This window comes from Sus scrofa, chromosome 2 (assembly GCF_054392235.1).
Source record: "Sus scrofa isolate SSC_HxYL_T2T_F1_AM1 chromosome 2, Sscrofa_HxYL_maternal_Yorkshire_Landrace_v2.0, whole genome shotgun sequence".
NCBI lineage: Eukaryota > Metazoa > Chordata > Mammalia > Artiodactyla > Suidae > Sus > Sus scrofa.
In genome coordinates this window covers 83,511,428-83,527,965 of record NC_139384.1, presented here as the reverse complement: position 1 = coordinate 83,527,965, position 16,538 = coordinate 83,511,428, and the positions used below count along the sequence as shown (strand labels likewise).

General features: G+C 48.5%; 2 protein-coding genes and 1 long non-coding RNA gene across 25 annotated transcripts in view; 1 reads left to right on the top strand and 2 right to left on the bottom strand.

Annotated features, from left to right (window-relative positions):
* Nucleotides 1-9,361, bottom strand: part of RANBP3 (RAN binding protein 3) — a 60,180-nt gene extending 50,819 nt beyond the window's left edge. For all 23 annotated transcript variants that reach the window (XR_014837743.1, XR_014837745.1, XR_014837744.1 and 20 more), the window contains exon 1: nt 9,309-9,361. Coding sequence is in view for 16 of the 23 variants with exons in the window: in XM_085013182.1 (XP_084869308.1) it covers nt 9,309-9,330 (22 nt within the window). In the remaining 7 variants the exon portion in view is untranslated. The remainder of the gene's footprint in view (nt 1-9,308) is intronic.
* Nucleotides 9,362-9,613: 252 nt separating this feature from the next.
* Nucleotides 9,614-11,734, top strand: LOC146405519 (uncharacterized). The gene is made up of 2 exons (XR_014837756.1): nt 9,614-9,765; nt 10,058-11,734. It is a non-coding gene; the product is annotated as an uncharacterized LOC146405519 (long non-coding RNA).
* A 3,454-nt stretch (nt 11,735-15,188) lies between these two features.
* The window catches only part of RFX2 (regulatory factor X2), a 107,327-nt gene continuing 105,977 nt past the window's right edge, over nt 15,189-16,538 (bottom strand). The window contains exons 15-16 of the transcript XR_014837742.1: nt 15,653-15,894; nt 15,189-15,478 (exon numbers count right to left, since the gene is read on the bottom strand). The gene's annotated coding sequence lies outside the window, so the exon portion shown is untranslated. The remainder of the gene's footprint in view (nt 15,479-15,652; nt 15,895-16,538) is intronic.

Sequence of the window (16,538 nt, the reverse complement as noted above, 5' to 3'; positions counted from 1 at the left end):
AGAGCACAGTAGGCAGAGGGAATCCCAAGTACAAAGGTCTTAAGGACAGAAAGAACCTGGAGGCCAACGTGACTGGAGTTTCCTTCGGGGAAGGTGGGCGGTGAGTCTGGAGAGGGCGCATGCTGAGGAGTCCAAGCAGGGACTGACATGACCTGGTTCGCATTTCTGAAAGATCACCCCAGCAGTGGTCTCATGCAACCCTTTCCATTTCTGTGTGTTAGAAAGTTCAGTAGTAAGCTGTCAGGGAAGTGGGAGTGGTTAGAAGAGATCTCAGGGAGGCAGAATGAGGTGCCAGGGGACCAGAGAGGAGCCCTCAGGTTGCTGTCCGGGTTTGGTGAGAAGTGGCAGTGACAATGGCAGCTCAGGCAAGCCCTGCAGCCTTGGAACCAGGTCGAGGTGGATGGAGTCTGACTATTGTGGGGACAGAGCCTTCTGATGCCTGAGCTGAGGGAAGACTGAGATGACCACAGGACGCTGTGAAAGCACGTCTCCCTCACTCAGGGGCCAATGCTGCCAGCACACAAGACCCTCACTCTTTTGACGAGACTCCACCAGCAGGGCCCCCCAGGGTGGCACTGATGATGAATAACCCCGGCCTCTTAGACCCCCAGCGGCCACACCAATGCTGCAAAACATCCCTTCTCCTCTGAACAAAGGGGAGCCTGGCAAACTTGCCATTGGAGAAGCCAAAGTGAAGAACTGTTTTCCCCGTTCCCACTCTGCTGTTACAGATGCAACATGGACATTAATTTTGAGCCGACAAATTCCTGAAATTCTGTGTGGCAAGCCTAGGGGAGTTTAATTTAGCAAAAGCATTTAAAACTTACTGCAAAACCAAGGCCTGCCTCCTAAACATGTGCATGGACTAACCAATATGGTTTCTGTCAGGTTTCAGAACAAGCGCCCCGTGAGTCAGCGCTATTGATTCACTGGAAAGGATGAGCTGGGCTCCAAGACTCAGCAGCGGGAGGGGACAATGGGATAGGCAGACTCTTCTTGCAGACATGCCTTGGGCTTCAACCCTAGTGAAAGGGACTGGTCCAGATGCAGAGCATCCGGAAGGTTCTCACCTTGAACCTGGAACAGTGCTGAAGGTCATGGAAAGCACTGTCCCTCCTTAAGAGGGAACATGAAGGCCACAATGCCATGATGCCTATGGCTGCCAAAAGGCCACGAAGGAAAAAAAAAGGTCGGGGGAGTGCCCATTGTGGCGCAGTGGTTAACGAACCCGACTAGGAACCACGAGGTTGCGGGTTCGGTCCCTGCTCTTGCTCAGTGGGTTAACCATCTGGCGTTGCCGTGAGCTGTGGTGTAGGTTGCAGACTCGGCTTGGATCCCTCGTTGCTGTGGCTCTGGCGTAGGCTGGTGGCTACAGCTCTGATTCGACCCCTAGCCTGGGAACCTCCATATGCCGAGGGAGCGGCCCAAGAAATAGTAAAAAAAGACAAAAAAAAAAAAAAAGACAAAAAAAGAAAAAAAAAGGTCGGGAGGGTGAGCCCTAAGCTCTAGTCGGCAAGTAATTTATTCCCAGATAGTTTTACTTAATCTCATAACCCAGTAGTTCTCACTAGGGGTGATTTTGCTCCAGCCTCAGCTCCTAGCCATGGGGCAATGCCTGGAAACATTTTTGGTTCTCATGATGGGGAGAAGCTCTAATGGCATCTCGTGGATGGAGATCAGGGATGCTAATCAACACCCTACAGTGCAAAGGATAGTCTTCCAAAGAATGATCTACCCCCAAATATCAAGTGTGCTGAGGTTAAGAAATCGTGTATTAATTAGAAAAAGACTGAGTCAGATCCCTAACTCACATAATATACTCAAATAAATCCTCAGTAGGTCAGACTTGTACAAACCAGGCTAACCCCCCGCCCCCCAGCTCCTATGAATTACCTCCTCTCTCCCTCTCCACTCAGTTTCTGTATTTAAATGTGTGTAGCATCCTAGGACTTTAATAGATCAGATGATTATGTCACAAAGAGTACTGGGGGTGGGGTGGGGAGGTGTGTGTCAATGGAATCCCCTAAACCAGGAGTTCTCAGATGGGGGTGATTCTGTCCCCAAAGGGACATCTGACAATGTCTGAAGACATTTTCTCTCATCATGATGGGACAGGTGGATGCCACTGGCATCATGTGGGTAGAGGCCAGGGACACTGCTAAACAACCCACAATACACAGGACAGCTCCCATCAGCACCGATGTCATTAACAGTGAGGTGGAGAACTCGGCTATAATCCAAAAGGAGCTTTCTCTCTATTCTGGCCTCCAATTAGAATAGGAACAGCCAGTGGTAACTGATGTGGATCTGCATGTGCCAGTGGGCCAATTACCTGCCATACGTCCCTGACACATGATAATCCACAGATTTGATTAGCCTTATTCCCATTCCACAGATGCAGGAACTGAGGTCAATTCTCCCAAGCTCCTGGGCAAGTGAGTGGCAAGACACAAACCAAAGCATTTCCAACTGTGCCACAAGCTATCAGCCGGAGCCGGTCAGTTCCAGTCTGAAATTCCTTGGAGGCCAGAGACAGGGGAGAAACTCACATGGATGTACCTACAGAACCCACTCAGGCCCGTCACACTGGGGCTCCCATCTCACATGCAGTGGGTCTCAAAGTTTTTGGCCTTGGGACCCCTTTCCACATTTGTAAATTATTGAGAATCCCCGAGAGTTTTTGCGAATGTGAGCCACAACTACTGATACTTACCACGTCACTACGAAAATGTCAAAAACTAGTTAACTTAGTTAAGATAAGTCTGTAAGATTTACTTAATACACTTTTATAAACAATAAGTACTTGTGAAACCAAAAACACTAGGGAGAAGAGGGGTGTTATTTTACATTTTGACAAATCTCTTAACGTCTGGCCTAACAGAAGACAGTTGGGTTCTCTTGTCTGCTTCTGCAGTCCATCTGCTGCTACAACACTCTATTCCAACCTTTGGAAAACTGTCCGTTCACAAGAGAGTAAGTGTAAAATGGGCAAATGATGCCTTTGCATTGTTATAAAAACCGTTTTGAATGTGCAGTCCCCTTGAAAAGGTCTTGGGGACTCCCAGGGCCCCTGGACCATCTTGGAGACTTGCTGCCATATGCTGTCCTGAGGACAAGCATTCCGAGGACACTAAACCCTGAATTAATCACAGGGTCAGGAAATTTCTGCTGTGGTTCTTTGCTAAAAAGTACCCTGAGTGCAATGAACAGGGCATCTAAGAGCTGCTATAATAGGGTTGAAACCCAAGGTCAGGCAGGCACTGGAAAAGGAGGAAGCAGGCCAAGTTCCAAGAAGCTTGGTGGGGACTGTGATGTCCAGGAAGGCAAATAGTCTATCTCAAGGTGGTGGCTGCTCCTCAGTCCTGGCAAATCATTATTGTGCAAGAATACAGGCTGAAGCTGGTTCCTATTTTTTAAGAGAAATTAGAAACCTGGGTTACTTTTCCCCTGAAATCTCAAAATTCTTTTTTTTTTTTTGGCCACACCCGAGGCATGTGGAAGTTGCCAGGTCAGGGACTGACCTGTGCCGCAGTAGCCACCCAAGCCACTGCAGTGACAATGCCAGATCCTTAACCCACTGTACTACAAGGGAACGCCTTCCTGCCTGTGATTTCTGATTCCAGCTTCATGTGTAAAACATCTGTGGGGGCCTAGACACCTGGACTTCCTACAACAATCTCCAATGTTGCAGCCCGGGCATCAGTTTTTATTTTCCTTTAAAATTTCCTTAAATGAGCACAAAGTGCCATTAGGGTTAGGATTCACAGCCAGTGCCATGCAAGAGTAGCAAGTGCCAAGCAACCACGTATGCAGCAAGGTGTGGACACACGAGGGCTTTACTCTGAGGCCCTGTGCTACATAGTTTTCTACCAAGTAGTGCACGGCCACACCTAACAACTCCACGGGACCGTAAGAAGGTTACTGCACAAAGGTGGCAAAAAAAACCCCACAACAATTCCCTTCGAACAAAACAAAGAACCCCTGCTGCCTGCTGCCAGCACTACCATAAGATCCTGAATAGAGGGATGCAAACCCATCTGCCTTCTGATGGCTTCGAAGTACCATGGAGAGCTACCAAGGACCTGCCAAGTCAATAGCAGTCACTTCTGCCGTCTGCCTTTCCCACAGTTTTCATTACAGAAGAAAGGCCCAATCAACTATACTTTAAAAAAATTGTTTCAAAAGGCCCTTTTCAGCCATCCCAAGTGCATCCTATTGCTCCCCAAATGGCCCGCATCTTCCACTCTACCCCAGCCTATTCTCCGTGCCTGAACCCACTTACTTGGCTGGAATTGGACTGGTACCTAAAATGTCCCCTTCGCCAGCCTCAAACACTCTCCCTGCTCCGAACTCCATCCTAAGCTCACATGCTCTAACCTTACCAAATTCCTGCTGCCTCCTCTCACTCAGAGCAGAAGCGCACGGCAGATCCTGACGAGCCCTCATGCGCAGTAATGTGCAAGGGTGATGGGACTGCCGGGGCAAGTCCACTTTCCTGATAACCGGGAGGCAGGCTGAAGACCTGGTGGGAAAGTTTTAGCTTCTCTGCCTATACACAGGACTTTGGGCAAAACAAAATTTCTTCTGGGTGTATAAAGACTTCAGAACAGCACCACCAGGCCCCATCTGCTACAGGTGTGAGAGGCACAGGAGAGTCAAATGTACACTCTGCACTCAGGACAAATCTCAGGCCTAATGTTTATCATAACTTCATGAAAACTTTCTCAAGTTGCTTCTCACTTATCCTAAAAATTAAGTTTAGGGTAATGGAAGTGGGTGGTGAGACTCAAGTGAAGGAGGATTCCAATTGTTTGAGTTCTAGCTCATCAATAAAAATGGAGTGGCATCTCAGCCTCTCAGGGCTTAGGGTTTAAGTCAACAAGGAAGGTGAGAACTGAGAAAACTCAAACCACCTTTGAAAATCTCTAGACTGGTACTTGGTCAAGCCAGATCAGTGGTTCTGAACGGACGGCAGGCACCACCCACCACCCACCCCAAACCTGGGAGACACAGAGCAACGCCTGAAGATTTCTGGTTGTCCTGACTGGGGGAGGGGGAGGGTGGTATTGGCGCGAAGCAGGTCGCAGACCTGGAAAGCAGATCAACATCTTAATGATGTCCAGTGCAGCCACACAACAAAGAATTAATGCCTGGTCCCAAAGACCTATAGTGCTGAGGCTGAGTACCCATGGCTAGAGGAGCACGCAGTCAAAGTCAAGACAGAACTGAAGAGGACAACAGCCCAGTGCTGGCTGCCTCCCGCTCTGGGCTCTTGCAGGGTCATCTTGTTCAGTGGGGGTGGAATCACCTGCCTGTTCAGACTCACTTCTCATTCTCTCTTGCTTTGCTGAGTACTTCAGCTAAATGTGTCCATGAGTCTCCCATAGTAAAAATAGCTACCATTTCCTGACTGTTCATTACTGGGTTGAGATAAGTGCTAAATAATTATCATGCATTGATTCAGCCAAGGCTCAGAGCAACCGTGGGATAGATAGAATCACTGTTATTCTCACTTTACTGGTGAGGAAACTCAGGCTCAATGGGGTTAAGAATCTGCCCAAAGTTACTCAGAGTACAAGGCAGAGTCAAAATACAAACCTAGTTCTCAGGCAAAGCCTGAGCCCACCAGCACTTTATACCATTGGGTCTCAACTGAGGGCCCACCTCCTGCTCTGGAACATTTCACAAGGTGTGAAGACATATTTTGGTTGCACCCTGGGGCAGGGGTGCAGGGGAGAGTGTGTGCTACTAGCATCTTAAGTGTAGAGTCAGGTATGCTGCAATGATGCCCAACAATCTGCAAGGCAGAGGACAGCCCCCAAAACAGAAAATCATCTGATCCAAAATGCTGACAGGACCAAATTGAGAACCCTGCCTTATACTGTCTCTCGGGTTTCCACCTCAAGTGTCCACAGGCTGGCAACGATTCATACACACATGGTATCTTTTAAGGCGGGATCTGGAATCCAAGATTTCCTATAGCTCAAATATGCTTTGCTTACTCACCCTCTTCCCAGTCTTCTTTACCTTTACCAGGGACCAAATGCTGCCTTCCAATTCTGGTGCTGGTCTACAAGGAAGACAGCTCCAGAGACAGGATGATTAATGACTTTGGGATGTATTAATAGCGAAATGCCAAGCAGAAAATATCCCAAGACACAAGTAAAACACACACACACACTCTTACCCCCCAACCCCCCGCCAGCCGCCCCGGAGAGAAGCATTCCAACGTGCCTTTAAAACTCAGGGACTAAGGACTACCAACAAAGGGCTGTGGGAGTTGCTGTCACCAGCCCTGAAGAGATCACCATGGCAACGAGGGTCAACAAGATGCTGTACTGGATACACAACTGGAAATGTTTCTTTGCATACAAGCACAGCACTCCTAACCTGTACTACTCACTCCAGTGGCTCCCAACCCTAGCTGCATATCAGGATCACCTGTGCTGCTTTCCGACTGTACCGATGCCCAGGATTTGGAGGAGCTGGTTGTGAGGATGGCTATGCTTAGGAACCCACTCTGGAAAGACAGATGCCAAGAAGGCATGTGAAATTAAACAAGTGGGAAAGCACACGTACGGGGCAGTCCCAGAGCTTCAATGTGCATAGGCAAGAAGTCCTAGTTCACACTGTAGATAAGAAATTAAACATCCTACTGGGTGCACAAGCCAAAATCAGAAATGGAATAAAAAAACACATGACAACCAATCAATGGATGGCAGAGTTACATGAGGCATAAAAAAACCACTAAGATTTTATTTTTTTTTTGAGGACAGCTATGCCAGAACTAAAGTCAAAGTACTCAGTGTAGCATTTACTGGGCAAAAACTTTTAAGTACAAAACATCCTCTTTCCTCTATTTTACACTTACCCATTCAACTATGCAATTTACAACTGACAGCAGATGTGTTGGTGCATATGCTAGAATGGTATCCCTGAAAAACAGGAATCCACAATTCTTCCCTGTGCTCAAAGGTCTACCTCACAATTAAGGTTATCACTGATGAATTCATGTGTTCATTCAATAAACGTTTCTTGGACCTACTCTGTGCTGGGCACTATTCTGGATGTGAAGGATCAGTCAGTGATCACGACCGACAGAAATCTTCTCTATCATGGAGCTTATATTTTATAAGAATAGTCAAATGAGTAAACCTAGCACACCAGTGGGTGCTAAGTGCTGCAGAGTAAAATGAAACAGGGTAGAGGGAATAGGGAATGTGGATACCATTTGAAACAGGTGGGCCATAGAAGTTCTCAGTAATAAAGTACTGTTAAGTAAAAACCTGAAGGAGGTGAAGGAGCAAGCCATAGGGATATCAGGGGGAAAGCTGACGCAGGCAGAGGAACCAGCAGGTCCAAAGGCGTATAGGAGACAGGATATGGACCCCTCAAGGGACACTGAGAAAGCCAGAGTGGTTAAAGCAGAGTAAGGTGGGAACACTGTGGTGAGAAGAGGGCAGGGAGGTCTCAAGAGTCCACCCTGCCTTGGGGGTGAGAAACTGTTAGATGGGTAAAGGTGGAAGGGAGGCCCAAGCAGTGGCAGGCAGCACTGGTGGTGAGAAGTGGTCATTCTCTGGAAATAAAGTTCAAGGTAGAACTGACAAGATCTACTGCGGCATATGAGAGAAAGAGAGAAGTCGAGTGTGACTTCGAGGTGTTTGGACTGAGCAATTCAAAGAATGGACCTGCCATTTACTACAGGGGAGAAAGATGGTGGGGTGGGCAGGTTTGGGGGAGAAAGATAGGGATTTTGTCTTTGCCTATTAGCCAAATGGAGATGTCAAATACAATGCTGGATACGATCCTAAGTTCAAGACAATGAAATATGCAAATATATAAACTATGTCATACTGATTCCCATTCATTCAGTCCCTGTCTTGCCTTTATTTTTATTTATTTTTTCATATTTGGGGCCGCGCCTGCAGCATGAGGAGGTTCCCAAGCCACAAGCAGTGACCCAAACCACACCGGATCCTTAACCACTGGGCTACTAGGGAACTCCTCCCCCTTCCGCCTTTAAATGGATCTTATGAATGGAATGCCTCACCCCTCTGCACCCCTCTCCTTTATCTTACACAGTCATAAAATGGGGGGTGGGGGCCTCTGAAGCCAGATCACCTTGATTCACATCCCTGCTTCTTACTAGCTGTGTGACCTGTCTTGGACAGGTAATTTAACCACTCTAAACTCAGTTTCCTCACCAAGAAGGGGGTTAACAGTCCTTTCCTCAGGGCGCTATTGTGAGGAGTGAGGCTTAATCCAGGTAACACCTCAAGGCTTTGAACAGTACCTGGTACCAGGCCAAACGCTCCACGAGGGTGAGCACATATTATTGCCATTCGTGCAGCTGAGTATGGAAACCTCAGGACAGCAGGGACAAGGGTACGGGAGAATCAGGGCCAGGCAGGTAGAGAGCTTGCCTGTAGTTGTGCACCTAGAAACGGAGGGAACTAAAAATAGGCCTCAGAGGCCCTGAAGCTACAGCGATCTCAACATCACGGTTGATTTCATCAGACATCGACTTATGGAGCGCTTTCTCTGGGCCGTTCGGAACTGTAACCTTGTCAAAATCGCTCAGGTGGGATGTCAGCGCTCCGCAGGAGAGAATCATACAGCCTGCCTCTTTCTGGAAGTGCAACAAAAAAGGGCCGAAAGGCAGCCAAGGCTTTCGGTGGCCCACATCCTGAGACTGAGCCTAAATGAGCGGAGTCGCGGGTCGCCACGAAGGATCCGGGGGAACTGGCGGGAACTGGGGGGCCGTTTTGGGGGTGGGGGCGAAACAAACCCGACGTTCTCCATCCTCGGCGTGGGACAGGCGGGTGGAGGATGAGAAGCCTCCAGGCGGGTGGAGGATTAGGGGGTGGGGCGGCACGGCAGGGAAGAGGGGAAGCCCAGGTACCGAGAACGAGGGGGCGGGGAGGGAGCGTGGCGCGCTGGGCCCACGACCAGGCCCGGAGGTCTATTTACATCTGTGACCGAGGCGCTGAGGGCGCGCCTCCCGCCCCTTTTCAGCCCCAGGCCTGGCCTGCAAGGCGGAAAGGCCTCAGGGCCGCAGCCCCCCGCAGTTTCCCGAGCCGTCTAGCCAGACCGTGGTAAGGCTGGGGCTGCCGGGAGTGATAGGCCGGGCGGATGAGCCCGGCCTGAGGGAACGCAATGGGGGGCGGCTGCAGGGCCCGCTGGGCCGCCCTCCCGGAGCACACAGGCTCCCTGCACCTCGGGGTGCTCACCCCTCGGGCCTGTGGTCCCAAGGCCTCCCGCCGCCCGTTCCCTGGCCGCCAGCTGGCCCCCGACGGCGCCTCCCCTACCTTCGTTCGCCAGGTCCGCCATTTTACTTCCTTAAGCCCTCCCACAAGGCCTCGCGCCGGCCGGGGCTCGTCTGCTTTCTGCCAGAAACTCCCGCGCGTGCGTACTTCCCAAGCCGACTCCGAGCGAGGCAGGCAGCTTGCGCATGCGCGCTGAGCCAGGCGCGCAGTGGGGCTCTGGATCACTGTCCCCGCCCGACCAAGCTCGGAGCACGAACCTGCGTTTTAACCGCCCCCGCCTCCCTTTCCCGCCGATCAAGGGTGGGTGGGGGTGTGTGGGCGTGGGTAGGTTAAGACGCATGCGTGGTGGAGTTCCCGGGCGACGCGGGAAGCAACGGTTGGTAAGGCGGCCGGGCAGGGATGGGTTCTGACCGTCCCGCATTTCGCTCGTTTTGCGGTCCCGCCCTCCTCGGTGGGAGCGTGAGTTGTGGTGGGCGCCGCGATCGAGGCCTTCTAATAGGTAAATCGCTGGGTCTGGAGTGGGGGCCTTTCCACGCGGGCAGGCCTGGGGCCTGCAGGAGGGTCGTGGGGTGTCCTAAGTCACCCCAGACCAGTTCTCCGTCTAAGGGACCAGTACTTTGAGCAGACGTTTTTCTGAGATCACGTGGAGACGTGGGAGATGGTTGGGGGAAGTAGAAGCCTGAAGTTAAAGATCACTGGCTTTTGGGAGGGGGACGAGGCCGTGGACTCAACAGGGCCTGGCACGGAGCCTCTGTGTTTTCATTGATCACGTGGGCTGATCAACTTCACAGGGCTGAGGGGAGACTATTGGACCCCCTGGGCTCATTCGCGACGCATCTGCTACGGATCCCTCAGAACATCCCCTGGACTCTGCCTCCTCTCCAAAATAGAGCCCAGATCCACCCGTTCTCCCCAGAAAGGCTTTCACTGCCTGAGGCCAGATCATCCTCATCTCTATCCTGGAAGACTGAACAGCATCTTCTCTCTCTGCTCTCTTTCATTTTTAGGAAATAAGCAACACGCAGAGGAATCTTTTAAAAAATATGAGTTATCCTGCTGGGTAGCATTGAGAACTATGTCTAGATACTCATGTTGCAACAGAACGAAGGGTGGGGAAAAAAATGTATACATGTAAGGATAACTTGATCCCCTTGCTGTACAGTGGGGGGAAAAAATGTTAGATCAAGAGCACATCTTTCCTCAATGCTTCCAAAACACTTTCCGCTGAACTTGGAATACATTCTAAATCTCTCATTTAGGCTTACAAAGCCCCCCTGTTTTCTGCTGCCATGCGCTCCCTTGCTCATTTGCAGTTCTGACACATGGATCTTTCTGTGTTTGGGAGCTTACCAAACTCAGGATCTTTGCACTTAAGAGTGATCCCTCTGCTTGGGACTTTGTGTCACATGTCTTTGGTTTAAGGCCCGACAGTCCTTGCGCCACCTCTGGCTTGTAAGCTAAGGGTAGTTTTTTACATTTTGGATTTTTTTGGGGGGGGGGTTGGCTGTGCCCTTGGCACACAAGTTCCTGGGCCAGGGATTAAACCTGCACCATAGCAGTGACCAGCACCATAGCAGTGACAACGTCAGATCCTTAACTGTTAGGCCACCCCGGAACTCCTGGTTTTTATGCTTTTAATTTTTGGGAGAAAGTCAAAAGAAGAATAATGGCTCATGACATGTGAACACTGTATACAATTTAAATTTCAGTGTCCATAAATTTAAGTTTATTTGAAAACAGCCATACTAATTTACAAAATGCCTATGGCTGTTTTTGAGCTACAACATCAGAGTTGAGTTTTTTTTTTAACTTTTTGTCTTTTTAGGGCCGCACCCACGGCATATGGAGGTTCCCAGGCTAGGAGTTGAATCGGAGCTGCAACTGCCGGCCTACACCACAGCCACAGCAACGAGGGATCCGAGCCATGTCTGCAACCTACACCACAGCTTGAGGCAACGCTGGATCCTTAACCCACTGAGCAAGGCCAGGGGTCAAACCTGGGTCCTCATGGACACTAGTCAGGTTTGTTAATCACTGAGCAGTGACGGGAACTCTTAGTTGAGTCCTTTTAACAGACTGTCAACAAACTTAAAATATTTACTCTGGATTTTTATAGGAATTTGCCAACTTCTAAGACATATATTTATGTGGTTGTCTTATACATTTCTATATAATCAGTGGGGTATGGTGAGTGTTTAACAGCTGCTTCTCTGGGGGGGGAATGTGTTTCTGTCTGTCTGTTTTGGTTTGGTTTTTTTGGCTGCACGTGTGACAGAAGTTCCCCAGCCAGGGTTCAAACTGTAGCCACAGCAGTTAACAATGCTGGATCCTTAACCTGCTGCGCTGCAAGAGAACCCGTCTGTCTGTATTTGTAGTGTGCCTTTATATGTATAATTTATTGTAAATTTTACTATTTTCCCATCACTTTCTTAAGTCTCAAAGACAATAAAACAAGAAATTGGACCCTGCCTTGCATTGCTGATTTTTTTGGTATAATTACTTCAGCTGTGGCTGATTTCAAGCTACCAACGTGAATGTCACTAACCAGAGTTGAGAAGAGTTGTATGATAGCACACTAGATTTTTTTCCTAGAGCATGCTACTTGTTTTTGTTTTGTCATCAGCATTGTTGTTAGCCACACCCATGGCAGGCAGAAGTTCCTGGGCCAGGGATTGAACCCTAACCACAGCAGTGACAACACTGCATCTTGAACCCATTGCACCACCAGGGAACTCCTAGAGCCTGCTACTTTCTTGCTGCGGCCCCCAAACCAGCAGAATCAGCATCACCTGGAAGTCTGTTGAAAATGCAGACCCTAGGCTCCAACACAGACCTGAATCGGAATCTGCATTTTAATAGGATACCCAATAGGCACCTGATTCTGCTGCCCTAGGTTTTGCCTCCAGGCTGCAGGCACAGACCACAGAGCTTGGTTAGAAATTCTCCAGGACAGATCTAACAATAAGGTCGTACTGTAGAGCACAGGGAACTATATTCAATAGCCTGTGTGAATCTGTAATGGAAAAGAATACGAGAAAAACGTTTATGTATAACCGAGTCACTTTGTCGTGCAGCAGAAATTTGCACAACATTGTAAGTCAACTATATTTCAATAAAATTAAAAGAAAAAGAAATTCTTCCAGAAGAGGTAGACTGTTAGTGCTGGAAAGGACACTGGGAGTCATCAGATCCATCTGGAAACCCACAGTGTGTAGACTTAGGTTTTGTCATTTCTGGCTTAATGGATGTCACTATATTCATTAAATTTCATTATTTGGAATTCCCATTGTGGTTCAGCAGGTTAAGGATCCAACTTTTATCTGTGAGAATTCGAGTTCTATTCCTGGCGTGCCTCAGTAGGTTAAGGATCTGGTGTTGCTGTGGCTGTGTCAAAGGCCAGAAGCTGCAGCTCTGATTCAGCCCCTGGTCTGGGAAATTCCATGTGTCATGGATGTGGCCAAAAAAAAAAAAAAAAAAAAAAAAAATTCAATATTTATAACTCTCTTAGGTAGGTATATCTCTGAACCCTCTGACCTTTAATGAACTTAATCCTTTTCTTTCTATGCCTTTTATTAGCTTGACATTAAATAGATACGGTATGTGTATATCACCATTTCAAATAGAAAACCACCAAGCCAGGAATAGGAGAGAACTAAAAATAAACATGGAAACAAAACAATGTTTTAAAATTCTGGGTAGATACTGTTGCCTGCCAAGGTGCTGAGCCCCAAGCCTGCTTTTCCTTTGATGTAAGAGAGATTAGCGAAGTATTAGAGGGATATTAAAAGCATATTATCAGTCCAGTGAGACTTCTCCTTGACATGGTGAGAAGGAGTGAAAGAGAATTGAAAATGGGGTAGCTATAATCCATGAGATTCAGTGTCATTTAATGCTTTGCTGTATGTCTCCAAAAGTCATTTCATACACCACACCCGTCCCACACTTTGGGAAACTCCCAGCAACATGTCACCGCTTGCTAAATATAATCCAGTTGTGGTTTTTCAAAGGACATTGAGAGATGCTAAACCCATCGGCCGGACTATATTTCCATTGGTTTCCCAGTTCTTATCCAGGTGTAGATGGCTGCCAGCACTGCGCCACTTAGGCCTGCCTTTGCTTTCTTTACCTGCTCTCCTTAAACGAATTCACTTAGCCGGCAATTATTTCTCACAAATATTTACTGATTACCTACATGTTTTAAAACATGTCCCCAAATTCATTGACTCTTCCCATCAAGAGGTGAAATCTCAGCCGTAACGAACCTGACTAGTATCCATGAAGATTTGGGTTCAGTCCCTGGCCCCACTTAGTGGGTTAAGGATCCATCGTTGCCATGAGCTGTGGTGCAGGTCGCAGACATGGCTCTGATCCTGTGTTGCTGTGGCTCTGGCATAGGCTGGTGGCTACAGCTCCGATTCAACCCCTAGCCTGGGAACTTCCATGTGCCACAGATGTGGCCTTATAAAGACCAAAAAGAAAAAAAAAAAAAAGGGAGGTGAGGTCTCAAATACCATATGACATCACATGTGGAATCTAAAATAGGACACAAATGAACTTATCTACGAGAAACAGACCCAACAGACACAGAATAGACTTGTGGTTGCCAAGGTGGAGAAGGGAGTTTGAGATGAACTGATGCACAGTTCATAGAATGGATAAACGAGGTCCTGCTGTATAACACAGGGAACTATATCCAACATCCTGTGATAACCCACAGTAGAAAAGAATATGAAAGAGTATATACATATATAACTGAATCAATTTCCTGTACAGCAGAAATTAACACAACATTGTGAAGCAACCATATTTCAGTTAAAAAAAAAAGTGAGGGAGTTCCCATCGTGGCGCAGTGGATAACGAATCCAACTAGGAACCATGAGGTTGCGGGTTCGGTCCTTGCCCTTGCTCAGTGGGTTAACGATCCGGCGTTGCCGTGAGCTGTGGTGTAGGTCGCAGACGCGGCTCGGATCCTGCGTTGCTGTGGCTCTGGCGTAGGCTGGCAGCTACAGCTCCGATTCGACCCCTAGCCTGGGAACCTCCATATGCCGCGGGAGCGGCCCAAGAAATAGCAAAAAGACAAAAAAAAAAAAAGATTAAAAAAAAAAAAGTGAGATCTCCATTTCCCCTGATAGGGGGTGGGCTTGTTATTGGCCCGTCAGTAGAGTACAGTGGAAATGACACCATGTAACTTAGGAGGCTTGGTCATAACAGGGACAGAGGATGCAACTGCCACCTGCTTTGTTGGAACAGTTGCCCTAAAAGCCTTCAGCTGTTCTGTAAGCGGTCCAACCACCCTGAGGCTGCCATGCTGTAAGGAAGTGGAGACAGACACCAAAAGGCAAAGCCCCGAGAGAGACCTGCCCAGTCTGGCCCTTTCCGTTCCTCACTCCCAGGAAAGATAAATGATGGTTGCTGTTAGAAGCCACTAACTTGAGGAATATTTGTCACGCAGCAGTATAGAGCTACCACACCTATATGCCTCAGGCGCTGCTCTAAGTGTTGGGTCCCAGGATGAGCAAGACGGATCCCCCCTTCATGGAGCTTTGCTGTCTTTTCTGGGGAGACTGACAATAGACAAGTACGCAAAGTAATATGGGATAGTGACCAGTGCTACAGAGAAATAAAAGAGCACAAAGTAACACAGAAGGGGTACTTTAGATTGACTGTTCAGAGAAGTCGCCTCTGAGGTGGTGCCATCCAGACCTGCAGGAGAAGCATTCTAGACAAAATAGTGAGTGCAAAGGTCCTGAGGCAGGAACCAGCTTGGCGAGCTGGAGGAACAGTGAGGTGCACAGTATGGCCCCGGGCAGAGCGAGCAAGGGACCATGTGGGGCCTTGCAGGCCATAGAGCTCTCGGAGAGTTTGAGCTTTTTCCTAAGACAGGGTTCAGAAGTGGGAATTGGAGGGATCAAGATGGTTTACCTTAAGATGCTGGTCGGCCTCTCTGCTGCCTGCTTCTTCCTCTGCTCACCAGGAGGCGAGTCCGAGGAAAATGGCCTCTGTAGTTGAGACCCAGGACAAAGGGCTTTCACAGCTGCAACTCAGTTCGCATCTTTCCATCATGGGCAGGGAACCAGTTTGTATCTGCTCTGTGCCCAGCCCCATGCGGAGGGTGAGGGCCCAGAGATCCTGCCCTCCAGGAGCTCAGAGTCAGGTGAGGGTGGAGGGAGGTCATCCTGGGTGGCCTCCTCCGCTTGGCATCCTTCCTGCCCCTGCAGGATTGAGTTTGTGACAACAGGGTGTCCACTGTGGCCTTCAGGGAGACCCCCGACCCAAGCTGAGTGCATTGGCCTCCCTCACGCCCATACTTTGCAGCAGCTAAGGATGGTAGGGAACCAGGAGGAAATACTTAATCTTGATTTTATTTGTAATTTAAAAAACTTTACCTTCAATTTAAAAGAAATTCAGGGAATTCCTGTGTGGTGCAGTGGAAACGAATCCAACTAGTATCCGTGAGGATGTGGGTTTGATCCTTGGCTTTGCTCAGTATGTCGGGGCTCTGACGTTGCTGTGAGCTGTGGTGTGGGTTGCAGATGAGGCTCAGATCCCATGTTGCTCTGGCTGTGGCTTAGGCTGGCAGCTGTAGTTCTAGTTAGACTCCTAGCCTAGGAACTTTCATTTGCTGCACCTGTGGCCCAAAAAGCAAATAAAATAAATTCAGACTTATAAAGAAGTTGCAAAAACAGTACCAAGAACTTCCAGATGAACTTCACCCAGCTTCTCCAAACATTATCATCTTACATAAACAGCACAATGATCAAAACCAGGAAATTCACTTTGATGTAGGACGATTCACTACTGTACAAACTTATTCAAATGTCACCTGCTGACTGCCAGTGTTTTGTTTCTGTTCCAAGATCCAGTCTGGGACTCCTAGTTGCATTCAGATGTCATTGCTCCTTGGTTTCCTTTTAGTTTAGATTAATTCCTTTTTTTTTTTTTTAAATGGCTGCATGCACAGTATATGGAAGTTCCCTGGCCAGGGACTGAACCTGCGCCTCTGCAGTGACCTGAGCCACTGCAGTTGGATTCTTAACCCATTGCACCACAACAGGAACTCCCTCCTCTGTTTTATTTTTCCTTCACCATGACACTGGTGAGGAGTACTGAGTACTGCCCAGCTATTTTGTAGACTGCCTCTTCTTTTGGGGTTGGCTTGAGGTTTCCTCCAGATTAAACTCAGGTGATGAACTTTGGGGTGGGAGGGGGGAATAACATGGAATAACCTATCAGGAAGCATATGTTGTTAGTTTGCACCATTCCTGATGACAA